General features: G+C 39.8%; 1 protein-coding gene across 1 annotated transcript in view; it reads left to right on the forward strand.

Annotated features, from left to right (window-relative positions):
• LOC135217113 (uncharacterized) overlaps positions 1-17,548 on the forward strand; it is a 46,343-nt gene that overhangs the window by 12,992 nt on the left and 15,803 nt on the right. Inside the window, 6 exon segments of the mRNA XM_064252815.1 lie at positions 5,373-5,519; positions 10,464-10,712; positions 10,974-11,169; positions 12,253-12,391; positions 17,292-17,416; positions 17,419-17,447. Coding sequence (XP_064108885.1) covers positions 5,373-5,519; positions 10,464-10,712; positions 10,974-11,169; positions 12,253-12,391; positions 17,292-17,416; positions 17,419-17,447 — 885 coding nt within the window.

Consider the following 17,548-nt stretch of genomic DNA (forward strand, 5'->3'; position numbering starts at 1 on the left):
AGAGTTTGTGTGCCTGTCTCTCCTTCCTTTTCTTCCATCAATTTGTCGTTGGAAGTATCGGGAGGCCCTTAGGCTGATTTAATGCGTAATGTCACCTCCTCTCCCTCAGGGGTTAATTTGCTTCCTGGGAGGGAGGTCTATGGGGTTCCGCCTCCATGGAGGGTTTGCTGACATTTCATGGAAGCTCCTCCTCCTCCAATCAGGCCTCCCCAGCTCTACCTTTTCCCCCTGGCCTTCTCAGCGTTGGTGCCCGCAGTCAGCCATGGGTATCTTATCGTTCCGCCAGTGAGGCCTGCCGCTAGCTTGGGTCAGGGGGAGGCTGTGACTTCTCTCCCAGCGCCGTTGATGACGTCACTCCCTGCTATGTTGGTGTTGTCGTTTGGGACTGCTGCGCTACCTCACTCTTCTGTGACGTCATCGCTGCCATCCAAAACGTATCCTCTTCCATCTGTGTCATATGCGTCCTGTCATGCAGATCCATCTGTGGCTATATGTCAGGCGGTTCTCAAGAGATTGGACTCTGTTTTGGAGGAAAGGTTGTTGCCCTCTGCTGACAAGGCTATGAGCAAATGTGTTGCGTCACCTCCCCCCTCTCCTGCCAAGAGGGTGTGTAAGGACTTTGTTTTTTATTTGTCAATGTGTGAAGAGAGGCACATCCATGTTCCTGAGAGTGTTAGTGTTTCATCTGCTGCTCCTTGTGGTGTCAATGGGAAGGATCCATCCCCTGTGCAATCTGCTATCGCTGCGTTGTCCTCTTCGGGACACGAGCGTGTTGCGGCTGCGCATGTTGGTGATTTGTCCGCTGCTTCTGCTCGTGTCTATTCGTCATCGTAAGGATCTTGAGGCGCCTGTGAAAAGATCCAAATTTGGGGATGTGGAAGTGGTTCAGCCGGGATGTTTGCCTTCCTCTCCCGATGTTGCTGTTCATGGTTTGATTCTGAGGAATTCTTGTTCTGCATCGAGTTCGAGACGCTTCTCCGTCACGTGTGTGCTTGCTCTGCACGGACACGTACGTGAGTCATCTATGGAGAGTCTTCGTAATATTGTTCCTAGTATTGTGATTGGTTTGTCATAGGAGTTGGTGTGCGATTCCAGTCCAGACAGGTATTTAGTGTCTGTGTTGGATGGCGCCCCAGGTTCTTTGGCTGCTGGGTCTGCAGTTGGTTTGCACAAGGAATGTGTGTTGAATAAGCCTGCGTCTTCTCATCGTTGATTTCCATTAGCCAGAGCAGGAGGAAGGAGACGTACAGGAGTTTTTGTCTTCTTTTACTGAGGTTGTTGATCTCGGCTCCCTTTATCAGGGCATGTCCAGTCTTAACCTAGATGTCATACATTTCAAGCCTGGGTTGGACTTTGGAGCAGGTGAGGTCGGTAGCGCCGTCCTTGTCACCTCAGGATGCTTTGGCAATGGAGTCTACAGCAGCCTCCATGTTCCAGACAGTGTCGTGGTTAGACTTGTGGTCGACAGTCATTCCCAAGATTACATCTGACAGGTCTGCAGAAGGGTTGGTGAGTGCATCTTCTCTTGCTAGTTTGTTACAGTCTGGGGGCAAGCCATTTTCTTATCTTGCTCATCTTAGTGTCAATTTGTGGGTTAAACTTCTGCTGATAAGCAGAGACGCAGCATTGTCCAAGATGGTGGGATTGGTTGACCATGAGTCTTTGTTGGCACTCAGGAATGAGGATTTGTTGGATTCTCTGTTCCTGTTTTCTCGGACTGATGTGGAGTATGCGATAGACCGGTGGCGAGCTGGCATGGACAGGTTGGTGTATCTGGCTGTCTCCAAGTCGGAGTCTCTTTCTTTGAGATGTCCCTCTCTTCCTCCTCCTCCTGTTCAGCAACAAATGCAGAGATCGTCACCTATTAAGCTGTCTAGAAATTCAGCTTCAGCTGGACCCTCTCATTCGTTGTCTCAGACTAAGTTGGATGACCAACGTCCCTTTCAACCCCTCTTAAGAGGCCAAGAAGGGGCTCCAGGGGCAGAAATAAGGGAGGTCTTCAATAGTTTGGGCACCTCTCCCTCTCCTTTGTCACAGGTGGGGGGTTGCCTGGCAGGCCAGTGGGCCAAGTGGCAGAGTTATGGGGCAGAGAAGTGGTTAGTAGATGTTCTTCAGATGGGATATCTGCTACCGTTCAACTTCTCTCCTCCACTCTTGGACAGAACTCTGCTCGGGCGAGTGTACTCCCCCAATTCTCCAAAGTCTTAGTTCTCCAGGAGGAAGTGCAGAAAATGCTGGACAAGGGTGCGATAGAAGTGGTGCGTCCGTCTCCGGGGTTTTACAGTCACATCTTGTAGGTGCCAAAGGCGTCGGGGTTGGAAGCCTGTGATCAACCTGTCCACTTTGAATAATTTTTTTCAGGAAGATGAGGTTCAAGATGGAGATGTGATCGGTGTTGGCAGCAGTGAGGGGAAAATGACTTCATGCTGTCAATAGATCTAAAGGACCCGTATTTCCAAATCCTTATTCATCCATCGTCCAGGAAGTTCCTTCACTTCTCTTTCAGAGACAATGTGTTCCAATTCAGATTAAATAAATGCTGGGGAGACGAGGCGATCTATATTTGTAACAATATTAAAAACCATATTTTAATATATTACTGTACAAATTGACCAGAAAGTAACTATGTTGAAATCTGTTTTAAGTAGAAATGAAGAAACATGGTCATCTTTTTGTGGGAGTTTATCCATAACAGTTCATTACACATCAACATTTATGTCATGTTATAAGTATTATGTACCTAATTAATACTGTAATTACAGTACAATAATACTTTGATAATAATACCACTAATAGGTGTTCTTTTTAGTAAAAGATTCTATAAATACACAAACACATAACAGCATGCATGGTAAATGCACTTGCAATTTCTTTAGTGTCTTGTTAGTTACGTAGCCTATTAAACAATGCGAACAGATTATTTTATAATTCTTATTGATTTGTTTCATGCATGTTTGTTAACGTTCGAATCAAACCTTCGGTCTTAACCTAGGATAAATCTTCTAGTGCCAGCTGTAACCATATTTACAATGTATAAACTACTAGAATGGTAGGTATGATGAAGAGGAGAATGTATAAAATGTATTCCCTTTTTACACATGCTACAAAAAATAATTATTGAAATCAACACCAAAACCAGCAGTACATCCTAGAAAGTAAATTTGCAATAATTACAATTTTTTTTATTTTATATTGCTGTCTAAGGGTCCCTTTGAGTTACAAAGGCATGGTTTTTGGTGTTCAGTTAAGTGTTGTGGTATTCTGGCCCATTTGCTTTTTTTCTGTTTAGGTTTTTGTTACCCTCTGTGTGTCAGCATACTTCTCAGAACTTGCGAGGTTCTTTGTTGTCAAATTTGTAACTCATCCATGTCTGTCTTAGATCTTGATCCACTTCTCTGTCCATCATTCCAAGCCCACGTTTCCTGCATTCGGTATAGGAAGGGGACATGAAAGCACAGTACAGTATTCACAATCCGTTCTAGATTTTCTGAGTTTTCATATGATGGCTCTTCCAAACCACCACCTTGAGCAGTGCGTTTGTTTAAAGAAACCTCTCCTTAGTCTATGATTGCTAAGAAGACCAGTCAGCAAGCAAGAAAGTGCCTCCTCCCTATGAGGTAACCCTAATTAAGCTGGCTGTGTTAGTCCATTTGCATCCTGTGCCTTAGTCCAAGCTCCACTATCTTGCTGTTGCAAGTGCTTGCATTCAGGTCGTTCATGGCTTTCTTGCTTCACATGATGCCAGTTCACCTTTAAGATGTGGTATCTTTGAATCAATTGTTTCAGTCTCAGTTGTGGTCGTTAATCAATCCTTCACTTTGCTAGATTCATGTAACACAGGAATCCTGATCTTTCCCCAACATCTGCTGGTCCATCATGTGTCCTAACTATAGTAACTGCTGCTGGTTCAGGTTAGTGATTACATCTGCACTTCCTTTGGTAGCAGTTGAAACAGTGTCTCCCGTTGAGGCCCTCTTCTTCCTCGGCTACAAAACGGGGACAAGTGGTTATTCCTTTAGTCTTCCGTAGCCCTTGGTAACTGATACCATAAGCATCCCACAGTCCATGATCCTGTCAGAGATAGTTCTAGGGGTGCCTCAAGATTATCTCCTGAGTATGGGTCATGATAGAGATTTATGGCTAGGCAACAATTAAGTGATTGAGTGACTCCTCAGTGAGTGGCATTCGTTCATCTCTAACCATACCTTTTATCTTGCTCGCTTTTGAACCTCTAGAATCCTTTGTCTTTGTTGTGGAGTTTGTTGTGATGCTTTCAACCTGCATATGAAGCAGTTTAAGCATCAATATGATAAACCTTAACTTCCTCCTTCTCCTTCCTTCCTCTTCCTTCCTCTTCCTTCTCTTCCTTCCTTCCTTCTTCCTCCTTCCTTCCTCTCCTTCTCCTTCTTCTCTTCTTCTTCTTCTTCTTCTTCTTCTTCTTGAAGCATTAGGCGGAGGGAAAGGTTACATAGTATTTTAAAAATCTTCTCCTTTCTTCTCTTCTTCTTCTTCTTCTTTTCTTCTTCTTTTCTTCTTCGGAAGCACCAGGCAGGAGAAAGTATACATAGTAAAAATCTTTTGGACCTCTTCTTCTTCTTCTTCTTTGGAAGCACCAGGCAGGAGAAAGTATACATAGTAAAAATCTTTTGGACCTTGACTGATTCAAGTCCAGTGAGATTGGGATTTTCCCAGTCATGGAAATAAGGCAACTTATGATTAATGGGAGAAAACTTGTGCATTATAGCAAAACATAGTAATATGTATTTATAATGAAGGGAGTGAATGAAACTCATTTTACATTTCTCTCTAACCCCATTAAGGGGTTGACCCAAAATTGTTTGTGATGGTGGTGATGTCTTCAAGAATATTTAATAGACAGGTTTTACATACGACTGTAATAATATGCACATTGCCATCACTATATTCCTATGGTTTGGTCTGGGATGTGCTTCATAACTATCTATTTTATTTACTATAAACTATATTATTATGTGGATATCTTTTTGCTCATTGTTTTTGTTTATGCTCGTCTTTAATAGGAGTTCTTTCCATCTTGATCTCTCATTGCTTGTTTTTTTATTTATGATTTGTTTGAACCACAGGATTCTACAATCTACTTTAGTAGTAGTGGCTGTCATAGCTGAGAGAAAATGAGAATTTACCTGGTTAAGGTATCACAGATATTTAAATATTATGAAAGCACTGTTTACTTTTGTAGAGGACCATATGTCCCAGTGATTGTTGCTTTGCTAATACTTAATTTCCCATACAAATATTATTTCACATCAATTCCAAGCCAAAAGTTGTTTGTGATTAATGTTGTACAATTCTTGTCAAGATAAATGCCTTTAATGTAATCATTCTCTTCACAGGTACTCCTGGGACTAAAATCGTCACCATCATCTCCAGCCTCCCCTCAGGATGTTGGTGTTCAGTTGCACGTCTTCGATCTTCCCAATGAAATTATTGAAAAAATATTTTCATATCTTTCCTACAAGAAAATTGGAGAGATAAGATTGGTAATTTCTTTTGTTTCATGTCTATATTTTGAAAAATGGAACACACATTTGGATAATAGCTACTGTGTTATATCTGTAGCTTTGATGCCAAGACAGAACACCACATTTTATGTTAATAAATCCCTAAGGGTACAAGAACATTCCAGCCCACTTAATTTTAACTTTTATTGTCCTATAAATGATTTGACGAAAAGAAATGTTTTATTTTTATAGTTAACAAATTGTGATGAGCATTCTAGAATGGATAAGTATGATAAATAGTTATTGTAGTAGAGAAATTAAATATATCATGGAGAGATTGCATGCACCAAGACACAACACTTTGGAACCTAATTATTTAGGATTCACTTTTGAAAATACGAATAAAAATGTTTAGGTTTCACTTTGAAAATGTGAAGAAAAATGTATTGGTTTAGGCAGCTAAAGCCCCGTCCACACACACTTTGCGTGACAAACTTTGCTCAATGTAACGTCAGAAGTTGGAAAAGCCAGAACCTTGTCTACTGTTTCTGTTTTATGACGTCCAAAACATTTATGGGAAAGTTTTATATATATATATATATATATATATATATATATATATATATATATATATATATATATATATATATATATATATATATATATATATAGGAACAACACAGACCTGCAGACCCTTAGTAAATTTCAAATTTGTATATGCATTTTCAAAGTTTGTAATAGTGCAATTAAAATTATTGTATGTAATCTTTCATCTAGAGATGGTATTTTACCAAAGCTAAACCCACGAGTCAGTGGTTAGTATATAGTGAACAGGTTGCTTAAACCAAGGCAAAATATAGCAGCTTTTCCATGTACAAGTAAAGGCAAGAAATGATAACTAATTTCTTGTTGCCCCTGAACAATGGAAATCAATGAGAGTACTGGTACATCATGCTTTAAATCATTAAGCTTAAGAAATTAAACACTTGGGAAGTAACAAATTTAAACCTCGCAAATGGTTTTATTGTGTCTTGTGTTGCTTGCTGTAGATTATAGTTTATTTTTGTGTCCCATGGCCCTAGTTGTATTTTATTTTACTTTTTATCTTGTACTCTGATTGTCTTCAACTAGATTGTTCAGCTTTTCTAACTTTACCCTAATATAATTCTCCATTGATATGGGAAAAATCCTTCAAGTAAGCCCTGTGAAAGTCTTCAAAAGATACTTGTCAATCATTATATTCTTTCCAAAATTAACCATTCAAAATAGGTCTAGTAGATTTTTTCTGTGTGACTCCAATTTTGTTAGTAATGAGAGAGACTCCTTTGAACCTGTACACAAGTGAAATTTAAAGTTAGTTTTATGGCCAAATAAATATTGCAATAATATATAGGGCTGTGGCGTAAATGTATTATTGAGGTTATTGCATAGTTAGCTTTTAGAGATTCAGTAATTTCTGAACATGAAAAGGAAGCTCTCTTGATAGCACTAGACTTTTGTTCAAATGATTCAAGTTTCTGTGATAGGTTAAAAAGTAATTGCTTCTGTAGGGTTGGAATAACTGTAAAGGATCATAATTAGTCACAGTTGTTTATGGGTGTTGTATGTTTGACACCAGCACTGATTGTTAAAAATTTTAATTTGGTAGTCTTGTTTAACTACATTAGATGTAGAAATGAAAGTATCAGAAGCCAAAAATCATGAAGTTGGTGTAGTGACTAGCACATGTAACATGCACAATTCAATATAGTTTTAAGAAAATGGCTACTAGGAAGGATATTGGTATTGCACTAAATATATACTATATATATATATATATATATATATATATATATATATATATATATATATATATATATATATATATATATATACCATATATATATATATATATATATATATATTAATATATATATATATATATACCTCTAAGGTTGTATCACATTTCTCTTAAGATAATCCTAATCCTTTTTGAAACTTTATGAATTTTGATTTAATAAACTTAAGCCATGTCGTTCTGTATGTATATGAGAATTCCATCAGTTTTGAAAGGCACAACAGTACAGCTATTGATTACACAAGCAATAATAATCATACTGTCTCTCACACACAATACACACATTTTGACAAAATGTTTACAGAACCTTTTTATTTGCTTGTATGGATGTAGCTTGTAGTGTAAAGGTGGTAAAGTGAAGTGTTACAGGGTTGTCATGGTAGGTATTTGTGCATAGTGTAGGTCTGGTATGTACAAGTGACAAGATTGTAATGTATTTCCATTTCCAGATTTTCATATGAATCAGAGATATCTTGCTTTTAATGTCAAATATTATTGTCATATTAAGCAGCATATGCCAACTGGACATATTGATGGGAATAAATTGCTGTACGTGATTTGTATTTTGTGTCAGCTTTGCAGAACAAAGTTCTTGGAGACAACTTTCCAGTTTTTCCATGCTGTTTAGAGTGTTTGCAGTTGTCATTTTTTCATTTCTAATTGTTTTTGTGATCATAAGTGTCACCAATTTTATCTGTTTTCTTCACCAATGTTAGTATCACTGTCTGTGATTTGTGCATAATTATATTTTTTGTTTCATCTTTTCATCTTGTTCTCTGTTGTTTATTCTGTTCAATGCACTGTTTGTGGGTTATTTCACCTTTTGTATTTTTTGTTATGCTGTTATTTTAGTTAATAGTATTGCTTTACATATTTTGTAGCCTTACTGTGTATAGGAGCATTTCACTCCTTAGTGCACAATGGTTTCATGCCTTTTCTTTAGCTCCTCGTTGGATGAGTGGGTTATGTGCTTTCCTGCCAACTCGGTAGTCCTGAGTCTGATTCTCCGCTCTGCCAACGTGGAATCAGAGGAAATTATTTCTGGTGATTGGAAATTTATTTCTCTATATAATTTGGTTTGGGTCCCACAAGCTGTAGGTCCTGTTGCTAGGTAACCAATTGGATCCTAGCCACGTAAAAATATCTAAGCCTTCGGGACAGCCCTAGGAAAGTTGTTAATCAGCGTAGTGGTAGGGTTAGACTAAGATACACTTAACTTATGCCTTTTCTTTAGATAGCAGTGATGTCTCTCAACACCCACAATTGATAATTGTTGTGACTATATTAGAATTCTCAAGTGGTTTGTCTTGTTCTTGCTTTACATAATTATATTTTGTCGTGAGTATTCTCTGTGCTCCTCGCCAACAGGTTTGCAGCAGACATGAGACAGCTTGTCAACTGAATTGAAGACTGCAAACATTTGCCCCACTGTTTAAATGGGATGTCATTATAATGGTGACAGCTTGATGGCAGTTGTCCTTTTATTAAGAAACTAGTATGTCATAAGATCAGTCTCTTTTGTTGTCTTACAGTTGATGTCTTTGCATGGACAGAGGCAGGCAGTGTTGAGATCATACCAAGGTTTGATCCAGGAAGGGAGTTTCATGAGATGTTCTTGTTGAAGTGACCAGTCTGCAAGGTTCCTTGGCATATCTGGGATACATTGTTCATGTACTTTTGCCATAAATCTAAAGAACAGACTACCACTGCATTGCTTAAATCAACTGGATCCATCAGTGTAGCAGTAGGATGCACAGCAGCATTTCTGAGTCTGTGCCTATACTTTTTCCCATTCTGTTTCATCAGGTAGACTTTGGCCAATGCAAGATCCCCACTGGCACGAGGATGATGATGATAGTGTTTCTTTGGTCAAAGTAAGAATGCTATGTAGATATCCTTTGCTTGTCAGGAGACATACCCAGAAGTCTTAAGTTGTGGAAGTTTCTCAAGTACCCTTAATTTTTAAAGTGATCGTTGCAATGAAAAATATGATCAGGTTGACTTCAGTGTTCCTGTAATTGCAAACTTCTTCCCTGTTTAATGTTCTTAAAGCAGCTTTATGTGGATAAATATACAGGCTGCTTTCTCGCAGGTGCTTGAGGTCTAGATGTAGACCTGTCCATTTTTAAAGACCTTCAACCATTAGATGTAGGTCACTTGGACAGTTGAGCCTTCAAAATGGACCCTTTGTCTTGTTCTCAGAAGCCTTGCTAAGTTACCAGATTAACCTCTTCTGGTGTGTTCTCTCCTACATCTTAACAGTGAGGCCTGGGGTTTTGTTTGTTAATACTCGGGCAGAGTGGGCCTTTTGTAGGTCTGCCATTTGTTCCTGATTGTGCAGCAGAAATCCTCTTACAGCAGTCAAGGCTGCAATACCACAACATCCGCTCTGTCTGCCTTTTTATCAACAATAAGGAAATCCTGCCATGTGTAGCGAGGACCATTCCTGTTTATGAGAAGAGGACCAAGGGTCTGAGAAATGACAGTGCCTTAGTGTTCATGTTTGCACTGGTTTCAGCGTCCTGATTCTCATCAAAACAACACTGGCTTTAGCAAGTTTTTGTTCATGACTACATAAATATAAAGCCTTGACTGATTTACTTCAGTTCCAAAAGATTTCAGTAATGGTTACCTTTATTATTCATTTAACGTAAATGTCTTTGCCAGTGCTTGCTGCATTTATGCGTGTTAGCATAGTACTAAATGAGGGAGACAGTTGTAGACAGTAAACATTTCCATACATTCGGGTTAAATTTTAGCTGAGAAATAAGTAAATGAATTTAGTTTTGAACTGTGTTTTTGCAGCATTTAGTGAACAATTACTTTTTTGTTAACACTTTGTGTCTTGTATTTCATACTTGGTCATGGTGCTTGACTTCTATTCAGCTGAAAAACAGGTTTTTATTACCGATTATTAATAGGGCTCAGTTTTTCCAGACCTCTGAACAAGTTTTACTCTCTCTCTCTCTCTCTCTCTCTCTCTCTCTCTCTCTCTCTCTCTCTCTCTCTCTCTCTCGATGTAAAACTAAAACTGGTTTGCAATGTGGATACCAAATTCCAGGTGTCATCTTTTAAGAAATGAATATGAATAGGAAACATTCTTCCTGGCAATGTCATTCAGATTGTGTTTGTCTTGGCATTTTCAGGCCTGCAAGAGATTTGAGCAAATTGGGTCAAGCATTTTAAACACCACATTTCAGCGACTACAAAACCAGATGTTGATACGTTTCCAGACTATAAAGGGCCAGATGCCAAGGAGAGAAAGTGCACGTCGCACTCATCCCCTGGCCAGGGAATCTGACATAGTTGAGACACTCCACATGAGGTTGACTCTGTTGCAGATGTCCTTTGGCAAACACATAGAACGGAAGCATTGCTGTTTCTTTGCTGGAGATGTAAGTATTTGAAGAGTTGCTTTGACTGTGATCCTGGTCATTTTTTACTTAAAATTAATAGTTGTGTATCCCATTGCTAATAATGGTACATTGTAGCATAGAATTATTGAGGTTTTATGTTCCAGGGTGTTAACACACATTTAACATGAATTCAAAACCTCTAGTAAAAGGAAGACAGTGTTCTTGCCCTTCATTATAATGATATAATATTCTAATCAAGGAAAGACAGTCATGAAGTTCATGATGTATTTAATTTGGCAGATCCTTGATGAGGTGTATCGTTTACTGGCCTACATTAAGAGCACTCCCAATCTTGATCGAGCATATATTGTCACAGATGAACTTTTTGACCTCTCTACAATGGCCATGGAGTACTTCAAGGAGCACATTGAACCTCGCCTTCCTGAAATTACATGTTTTGGTTCAGAGTTCTTAGATATTACATCAAGATTCTCAGGTAACCACTTGTTTATCTTTACTAAAAGTAGAGAGATCAATTTTAGATTAAAGCCCTTGGACAAATTTACCAATCAAATTTTTGGTGTCACATGTTTATATAGGTAGTTTGTCTTTTTTCATGTTTTCTGCTATCCAGTAATGAGGGAAATTTCAGAAATATTGGTGATTCTATTTGTAATAAGTGTTGTATGTATGATTTCATTCACCTAAGTTCAGACAACAAAATATCTATCTTTTTGACTGTAATTGAAAATCCCCCTGATTCTTATGTACTCAAGCTACTATTGATATTGAACTAAGTGTTAATTTGAGTTTGGCGAAAAGGATTTTTTGCCCTTAAAAAAAGGCTTTTTTAAGAAAGTGGAGTGCTATCGATTTTCTTTAAGTATGCTTCATTTTTAGATCATTGTCCTAAGTGAAAATTTTATGCTGATAATTGTTTATATTAGCATCAAAGACAGAAAATGTGATGTACCACAATTGTGATCAGCAATCTTTCTGTCATTCATCTCTTGGTGTGTTATCCATTACAGTGTACATTTTATGGCACACAGTGGATGGTTCTAAAGGTTGTATGTGGCATCCCCTATCTAGCTGAATTTTTTTCTTCCCTTTACAGCATACTTGTTCCCCTTCATTTATTCCTACTGTACTTCATTGTCTTAAATTGCAGTAGTCCTCATGCCCCATTAAAGAAGAATTCTATTGTACATTGATAATTGTTTGTTCAGCTCACAAACAGAATTACCAGAGTTCTATCCACAAACCCCAAGATGGATAAATTAAGTTAGTTGGTTGACATGAGTCACAATGAATGGAGAAAGAAGGGGCAAAAAGGAAATGGCATGAATGATAATTAATCCACCTGAATATTTGTCTTCATATATTTGAAAGAGGGAGGGCCATATCCCACTGGGGTGAAACCATGTGGGATTTTCTTTCTCCATTCAAATTACAGATTTGAATAAGCTTGCCCTACTTTCCAGGGGGGGTAAGAAGGAATTATATAATATCCTTTAATTCTGTATAAAGTAGAACCTTTTAACACTTGAAAAGTAACATTTATGTTTTGCCTTTACAGAGGAATGTAGTGTTCGATCACCAAGTGGCAGTGGACGGTCATCAGAACCAGAGGATGAGATGCCTGAGCATGAGGCTCTACCACAGTCCAACATGGTGTTAAGGAAAAGAATTAAACGTATTCGTCAAGGAATGCGCAGGTTGGTGTTACGTTGTGATTCAGTGATCTGGTGAGGATAGGCCTGAGTGCTGACTTACAAAAGTTTGCCAAACAGTGTGGATGGAAGTTTCGAGAGAGAACAAAATATTATCTGGAGAGTGTTTTAACCCACCACACCCCTGTTTATTATATAACTTTATAATTGAATCCAGGATGAGGGTTGTATAAGAAATGTTTTAAGTTGTTCATGGAACACCTTCAGTCTTAACAATAGGATTACTTTCCAAATGCCAGCTGGTAACCGGTTAAAACAGTAAACAAATTTTAAAGCAAGGAATCTGTGAGATCTGGTAATGCCTGCACATACAAGATGAAAGCTGGTCAGAGACCACGCATTGGATCTCATGAAGCTTTTAGTCTTTCCTTAACCGCCTTGGGGAGTAGTCACTTACACTTTGCTCTCCTTCCAAGCCAGATGTTTGTGCTTGTATTTTGTCTTTCAGTGTGTTGCGTGTGTCTGTGTGTGTGTTTTTGTTGTCATGGCTTCCTCATTCTTCATGGCCTTGTCAATGCATGTGCCCGGGCATTCAGGGTTTTCTGTGCCAAGTGGCAAGGGTATGGAGTGGAAAAATGGGTGGTAGAAGTTTTGCAAGTGGGATATCTACCACTTTTCAACTTCTCTTCCTCCCCCTCTCAGACAGACCCTTTGTCAGTCAGACTTATGCTCGTGATTCCCCAAAGTTCTTAGCTCTTCAGGAAGAAGTGTTGAAAATGGTGGACAAGGGTGCGATAAGAGGAAGTAATGCATCCTTCTCCGGGTTTTTAGTTGCATTTTCTGGAGACCAGTGATCAACTTTTCCACCTTGAATCATTTTGCCAGGAAGACAAGGCTCAAGATGGAGATGTGATGGAGATGTGGCAGACAGTGTTAGTAGCAGTGAGGGACAACGACTTCTTGCTATCAATAGAACTAAGGGATGCTTACTTCCAGATCCCTGTTCATCCTTCATCTAGAAAGTTTCTTCTTTTCACTCTGGAAGAGCAGATATACCAGTTCAAGGCCCTGTGCTTCTGGTTGACGACGTCCCCTCAGGTGTTCACAAGGGTCTTCGCCCTCATCTCAACATAGGCTCATGCTCAAGGGATTCGCCTATTGAGATACCTTGACGACTGGCTGGTCTTAGCAAGCTCCAGGGAGAAGTTGCTGCAGGATAGAAATCATCTGCTTCGGTTTTGCTGGGAGCTAGGCATTGTAGTAAACCTAGAGAAGTCGAGTCTCATTCCCAGCCAGAGAGCTCTTTATCTAGGTATGGTTATAGGTTGGAGAAGTTGCAGTTAGTGGCACACAAGTTCCTATCATGATCAGAACAACCGGCTCACGAGTGCCAGGTCCTTCTGGGGATTTTGTCTTCTCTGGAGAAGCTGGTCCCTCGTGGTTGTGTTCATGTTCGGTCCCTGCAATGGAGATTGAAAGACTTCTGCTTCTTCCCCCTTCAGAGAGTTCCTCTGTCCGAAGAGGTGAGACAAGACCTTCGTTGGTGGTTGGACAATCAGAATCTCTTGGTGGGTGTCCCTCTGTGTTCTCCCCTCCAGACTTTCTTCTGTTTTCAGATGCCTCTCTCACTGGTTGGAGTGCTCATCTAGGGGACTTCATTGCGTCAGGTGTTTTGAGTATGGAAGACAAGCTGCTACTCAGCATTTTGGAGCTGAAGGCAGCTTTTCTGGGTAAGAGAGTTTTGGGAGAAGGTAGAGGGTCATTCAGTAGTTCTGATGTCCGACAACACTACGTTGGTCGCTTACGTGAATAAACGGGGGTCTGGTGTCTCATCACCTCCATTCATTGACAGTCGAGTTACACCAGTGGGCAATTATCAACTTGGTAGAGCTCTCGGCTAGATACATTCCAGGCAAGAGGAATGTGGTCACTGACAGGCTGAGTCGTCAGAATCAAATCCTGGGCGTGGAGTGGTCTCTGCATCAGGTCGTGGTGGACAGGCTTTTTCAGGTTTGGGGGAGGCTATGCTAGATCTCTTTTCAACTCGCTTCTGAACAAGGTCCTCTGTAACTGCTGCAAGCAGAATGGTTTGTGGCCCTTCTGTTCCTTTTGTCAGAGATTCCAAGAGAGATTCCCCCTGTGGAGACAGTTTCTTTGCCAGCCTCACATAGAAAGGTTTCACCAGTCTGTAGAATCCCTGTCTCTTCACAGATGGAGGCTATCAAGTATCTCCTCCGAGCGAGAGGTTTATCTCGGAGAACAGCGAGAAATATGTCCATTTATCTCAGGAAGTCCACTTCAGCAGTTTAGCAGGGAAATGGCAATCTAATGCAATTGGTGTCGTCGACAGGGTTTCTCTCCACTCAAAACATCTGTTCAGCATATAGCAGATTTTTTGGTCCTCCTCAGGGATGTGAAAGACCTTTCTGTTCCTGCTATCGGGCTACAGAGCAGGGTTGAGTTTGGTGTTACGTCTGAAAGGCGTAGACATCTCCTCATCCTGGGAGATCTCCTTGTTCAGGGGTTTCGAGCAGAGCTGTTCTCAAAAAACTAAAGCCTCCAGCATGGGATGTTTTGCTTGTCCTGAGAAATTTCGCTAGAGCTCCTTTCGAGCCCTTGCTTTGATCATCAAACAGGAATTTGACGCTCAAGACAGTTTCCCTTTTGGCCTTGGCTTCTTCGAAGCGAGTGGGGGAGCTTCATGGTTTAAGTTATGATGTGAAACATACCAGGAGTTGGGGGTCTGTGAACTTCGAGTTTGTCCCGGAATTCGTGGCCAAGACCCAGAATCCCTATGTGCATGGTGGCAGATTTCCTCTCTTTCCATTCCATCTCTGGATGACTTTGTAGACAATGATCCACAAGAGCTCTTGCTATGTCCTGTCAGAGCCCTACGTTGCTGTCTTAAAAGGACTCGACATCTCAGACCTAGGTGTCGTAGGCTTTTTGTTGGCACTGGTCAGTCCAAGAAAGAAGTTTCTAGGAACACCATTTCACTCTGGATAGGTGAGGCAATCAAGTAGGCTTATTCGTGTCATGATGGTTCTGTCGCTGAGTCTGTGCAGGTTAAGAAAAATTTTACAGTTCATAGAATTTTGAACACTGGTTCTTGGTTGCATCAATCTATATTCACATCTTTTTACCTGAGAGATGTTGCCCACAGGTCCTTGGACACATTTTCCTTGGGCCCTGTGGTGGCTGCCCAACAAATTGTTAACTTACCATTGCCCTTCACCAGACAGTTTTGTATCACCTAGGATGATTGTGTGGAAGAGAGAATGAGCGAGTTGGCTGGACTCTTTCTTTCTCTTTGTTCCTTTCATCTTCCTACGGGCAGGTTGAGGAATAGACACATCATAAGCTGGACTGGTCTGATAACAGGTGAGTAGGGTAGTCATACTGATAGTTGTTTTGCTTTATGTATTTTTGAAATAATCAAACCCTTCAAAAATAATCAAACCCTCTATTCAGTAGCACATACTCCGCTCTTTAGCAAGGGGAATTGAGGAGTGATAACAGACCCCTGTGATTATATGGTTTGTTATATTAGCAGTCAGAATTTTCTTTAGTTCTCTAGATGCAATGAATCTGCTCTTACATCATTGTATTGCAGCCCAGACGGCTGAGTTGTTAGATATCAGTTTATCTATCTTCTCACGGACATTGGTCCACCTTTAGAACTTGTTCTTCTAGAGAGGTGGGTTAACTCCAAGCTGGTTTAGGATGCTTGTACCTCCCTCCAACTGTAAGTCTATCTTATTATCAAGACTGAAGGTTTGTTCCGCATATGAACAAATGACAAACTTTTAAATCAATTTGTATTTTTCATAGTTAACATATGTGAGATCTTAACATTTACTCCCCCACCTCTAGCCACCCCTCTTTTTATCACTAATTATATCCTGGGTTGGGGAAAGACTAAGGCGTCACAAGATCCAATGCACGGTCTCTGACAAGCTTTCACCTCGTATGCGCAGGGGTTGCCAGATCTCACAGATTCCTTGCTTTACAATCTCTGATTGATTTAACTGGTTACTAGCTGGCACTTGGAAAGAAATCCTATTGTTAAGACCTCAGGTTCGTTAGCTATGAAAAATACAAATTGATTTAAAGAAATTTCATTTTCATTGTCTTTGAAAAGCATGTTATGAAAATTCCCCTAGTTTTCATTATTTATTGTGTTAAATGAGTATTATAGTCTTCAGAAGAGTTGTTTATGTTTGTTTCAGGTGACCTTTTGTAGTTAAAATTGCTGGAAGTGAGATGATTATCTTTGCTTACCCATACCTATGGTTTGAGATAATTAATCATTGCTAAATAAGATTCGTATGTACCTTATTGCTAAAGGTACACAAATTTCATGTGCAATATTGCTAGGGCTGAAATCACTGTTACTTGGGAGGCCAAATTGCTAAATGTCATAGATGAATTGCAAAGTGTAGATGGAGCCAGGAAAGCCATTAGAATATTACATACTAAGGACCAATACTCGCAGAAACCCAAAATGGGTTTACTCCAGGATTTCATGAATCAAAGAGTACAGGAAAGCCTTCATAATAGGTTTAGTGTCATGTTAAAATGTCTTCAAAAACCAATTAATAGCAGAGATGGAGGTGCAAGAAAATCTGGATTATTAAGTAACTAACAAATTGGAGAGCATTCCAATGATTTATTATTGGTTCAGCAGACTCCAATTTATGTGGTAGGTGGTTGGATGCTGAGCTCGAGGGGCACTAGTATCATGAAGCAGAGCTCTTTCATGTACAAGTCAGTGAGCCTGAGGACCATGACAGACAAAATGGGAGCATATGACTGATGGTGTCACTATAAATTTTCTCAACCTGCATGTTTTGTCTTAGAGAGACAAAAGAAAGTCCAACCATATTGTAAGTTTCAGTATGTGCCTGTAGAATATGCTCTTTTTAATGGAATCTTGTTTCACCAGATGCAACACACAACTTGCTGCAATGAGGCGAGAATTAAAAAGCTGTAAAGGCAAATTGGCGGACCAGCATAAACAGGTCTTGGAGTATACCACGAGAATGGATGAGTATGACAAGAAATTTGAGAGTCCTCCAGAAAATTCAGCACAGTGTTACAGGTAACAATTTTAGTGATTAAGAAACATTTTGTGTTTTCAAAGCCTGAAGAATTTTGCTCAAAATTCACTGCATGGCTGGGTGATTGGTTTGTGCTTTTCCC

Source organism: Macrobrachium nipponense, chromosome 7 (genome assembly GCF_015104395.2).
Source record: "Macrobrachium nipponense isolate FS-2020 chromosome 7, ASM1510439v2, whole genome shotgun sequence".
In the NCBI taxonomy this organism is placed as follows: domain Eukaryota; kingdom Metazoa; phylum Arthropoda; class Malacostraca; order Decapoda; family Palaemonidae; genus Macrobrachium; species Macrobrachium nipponense.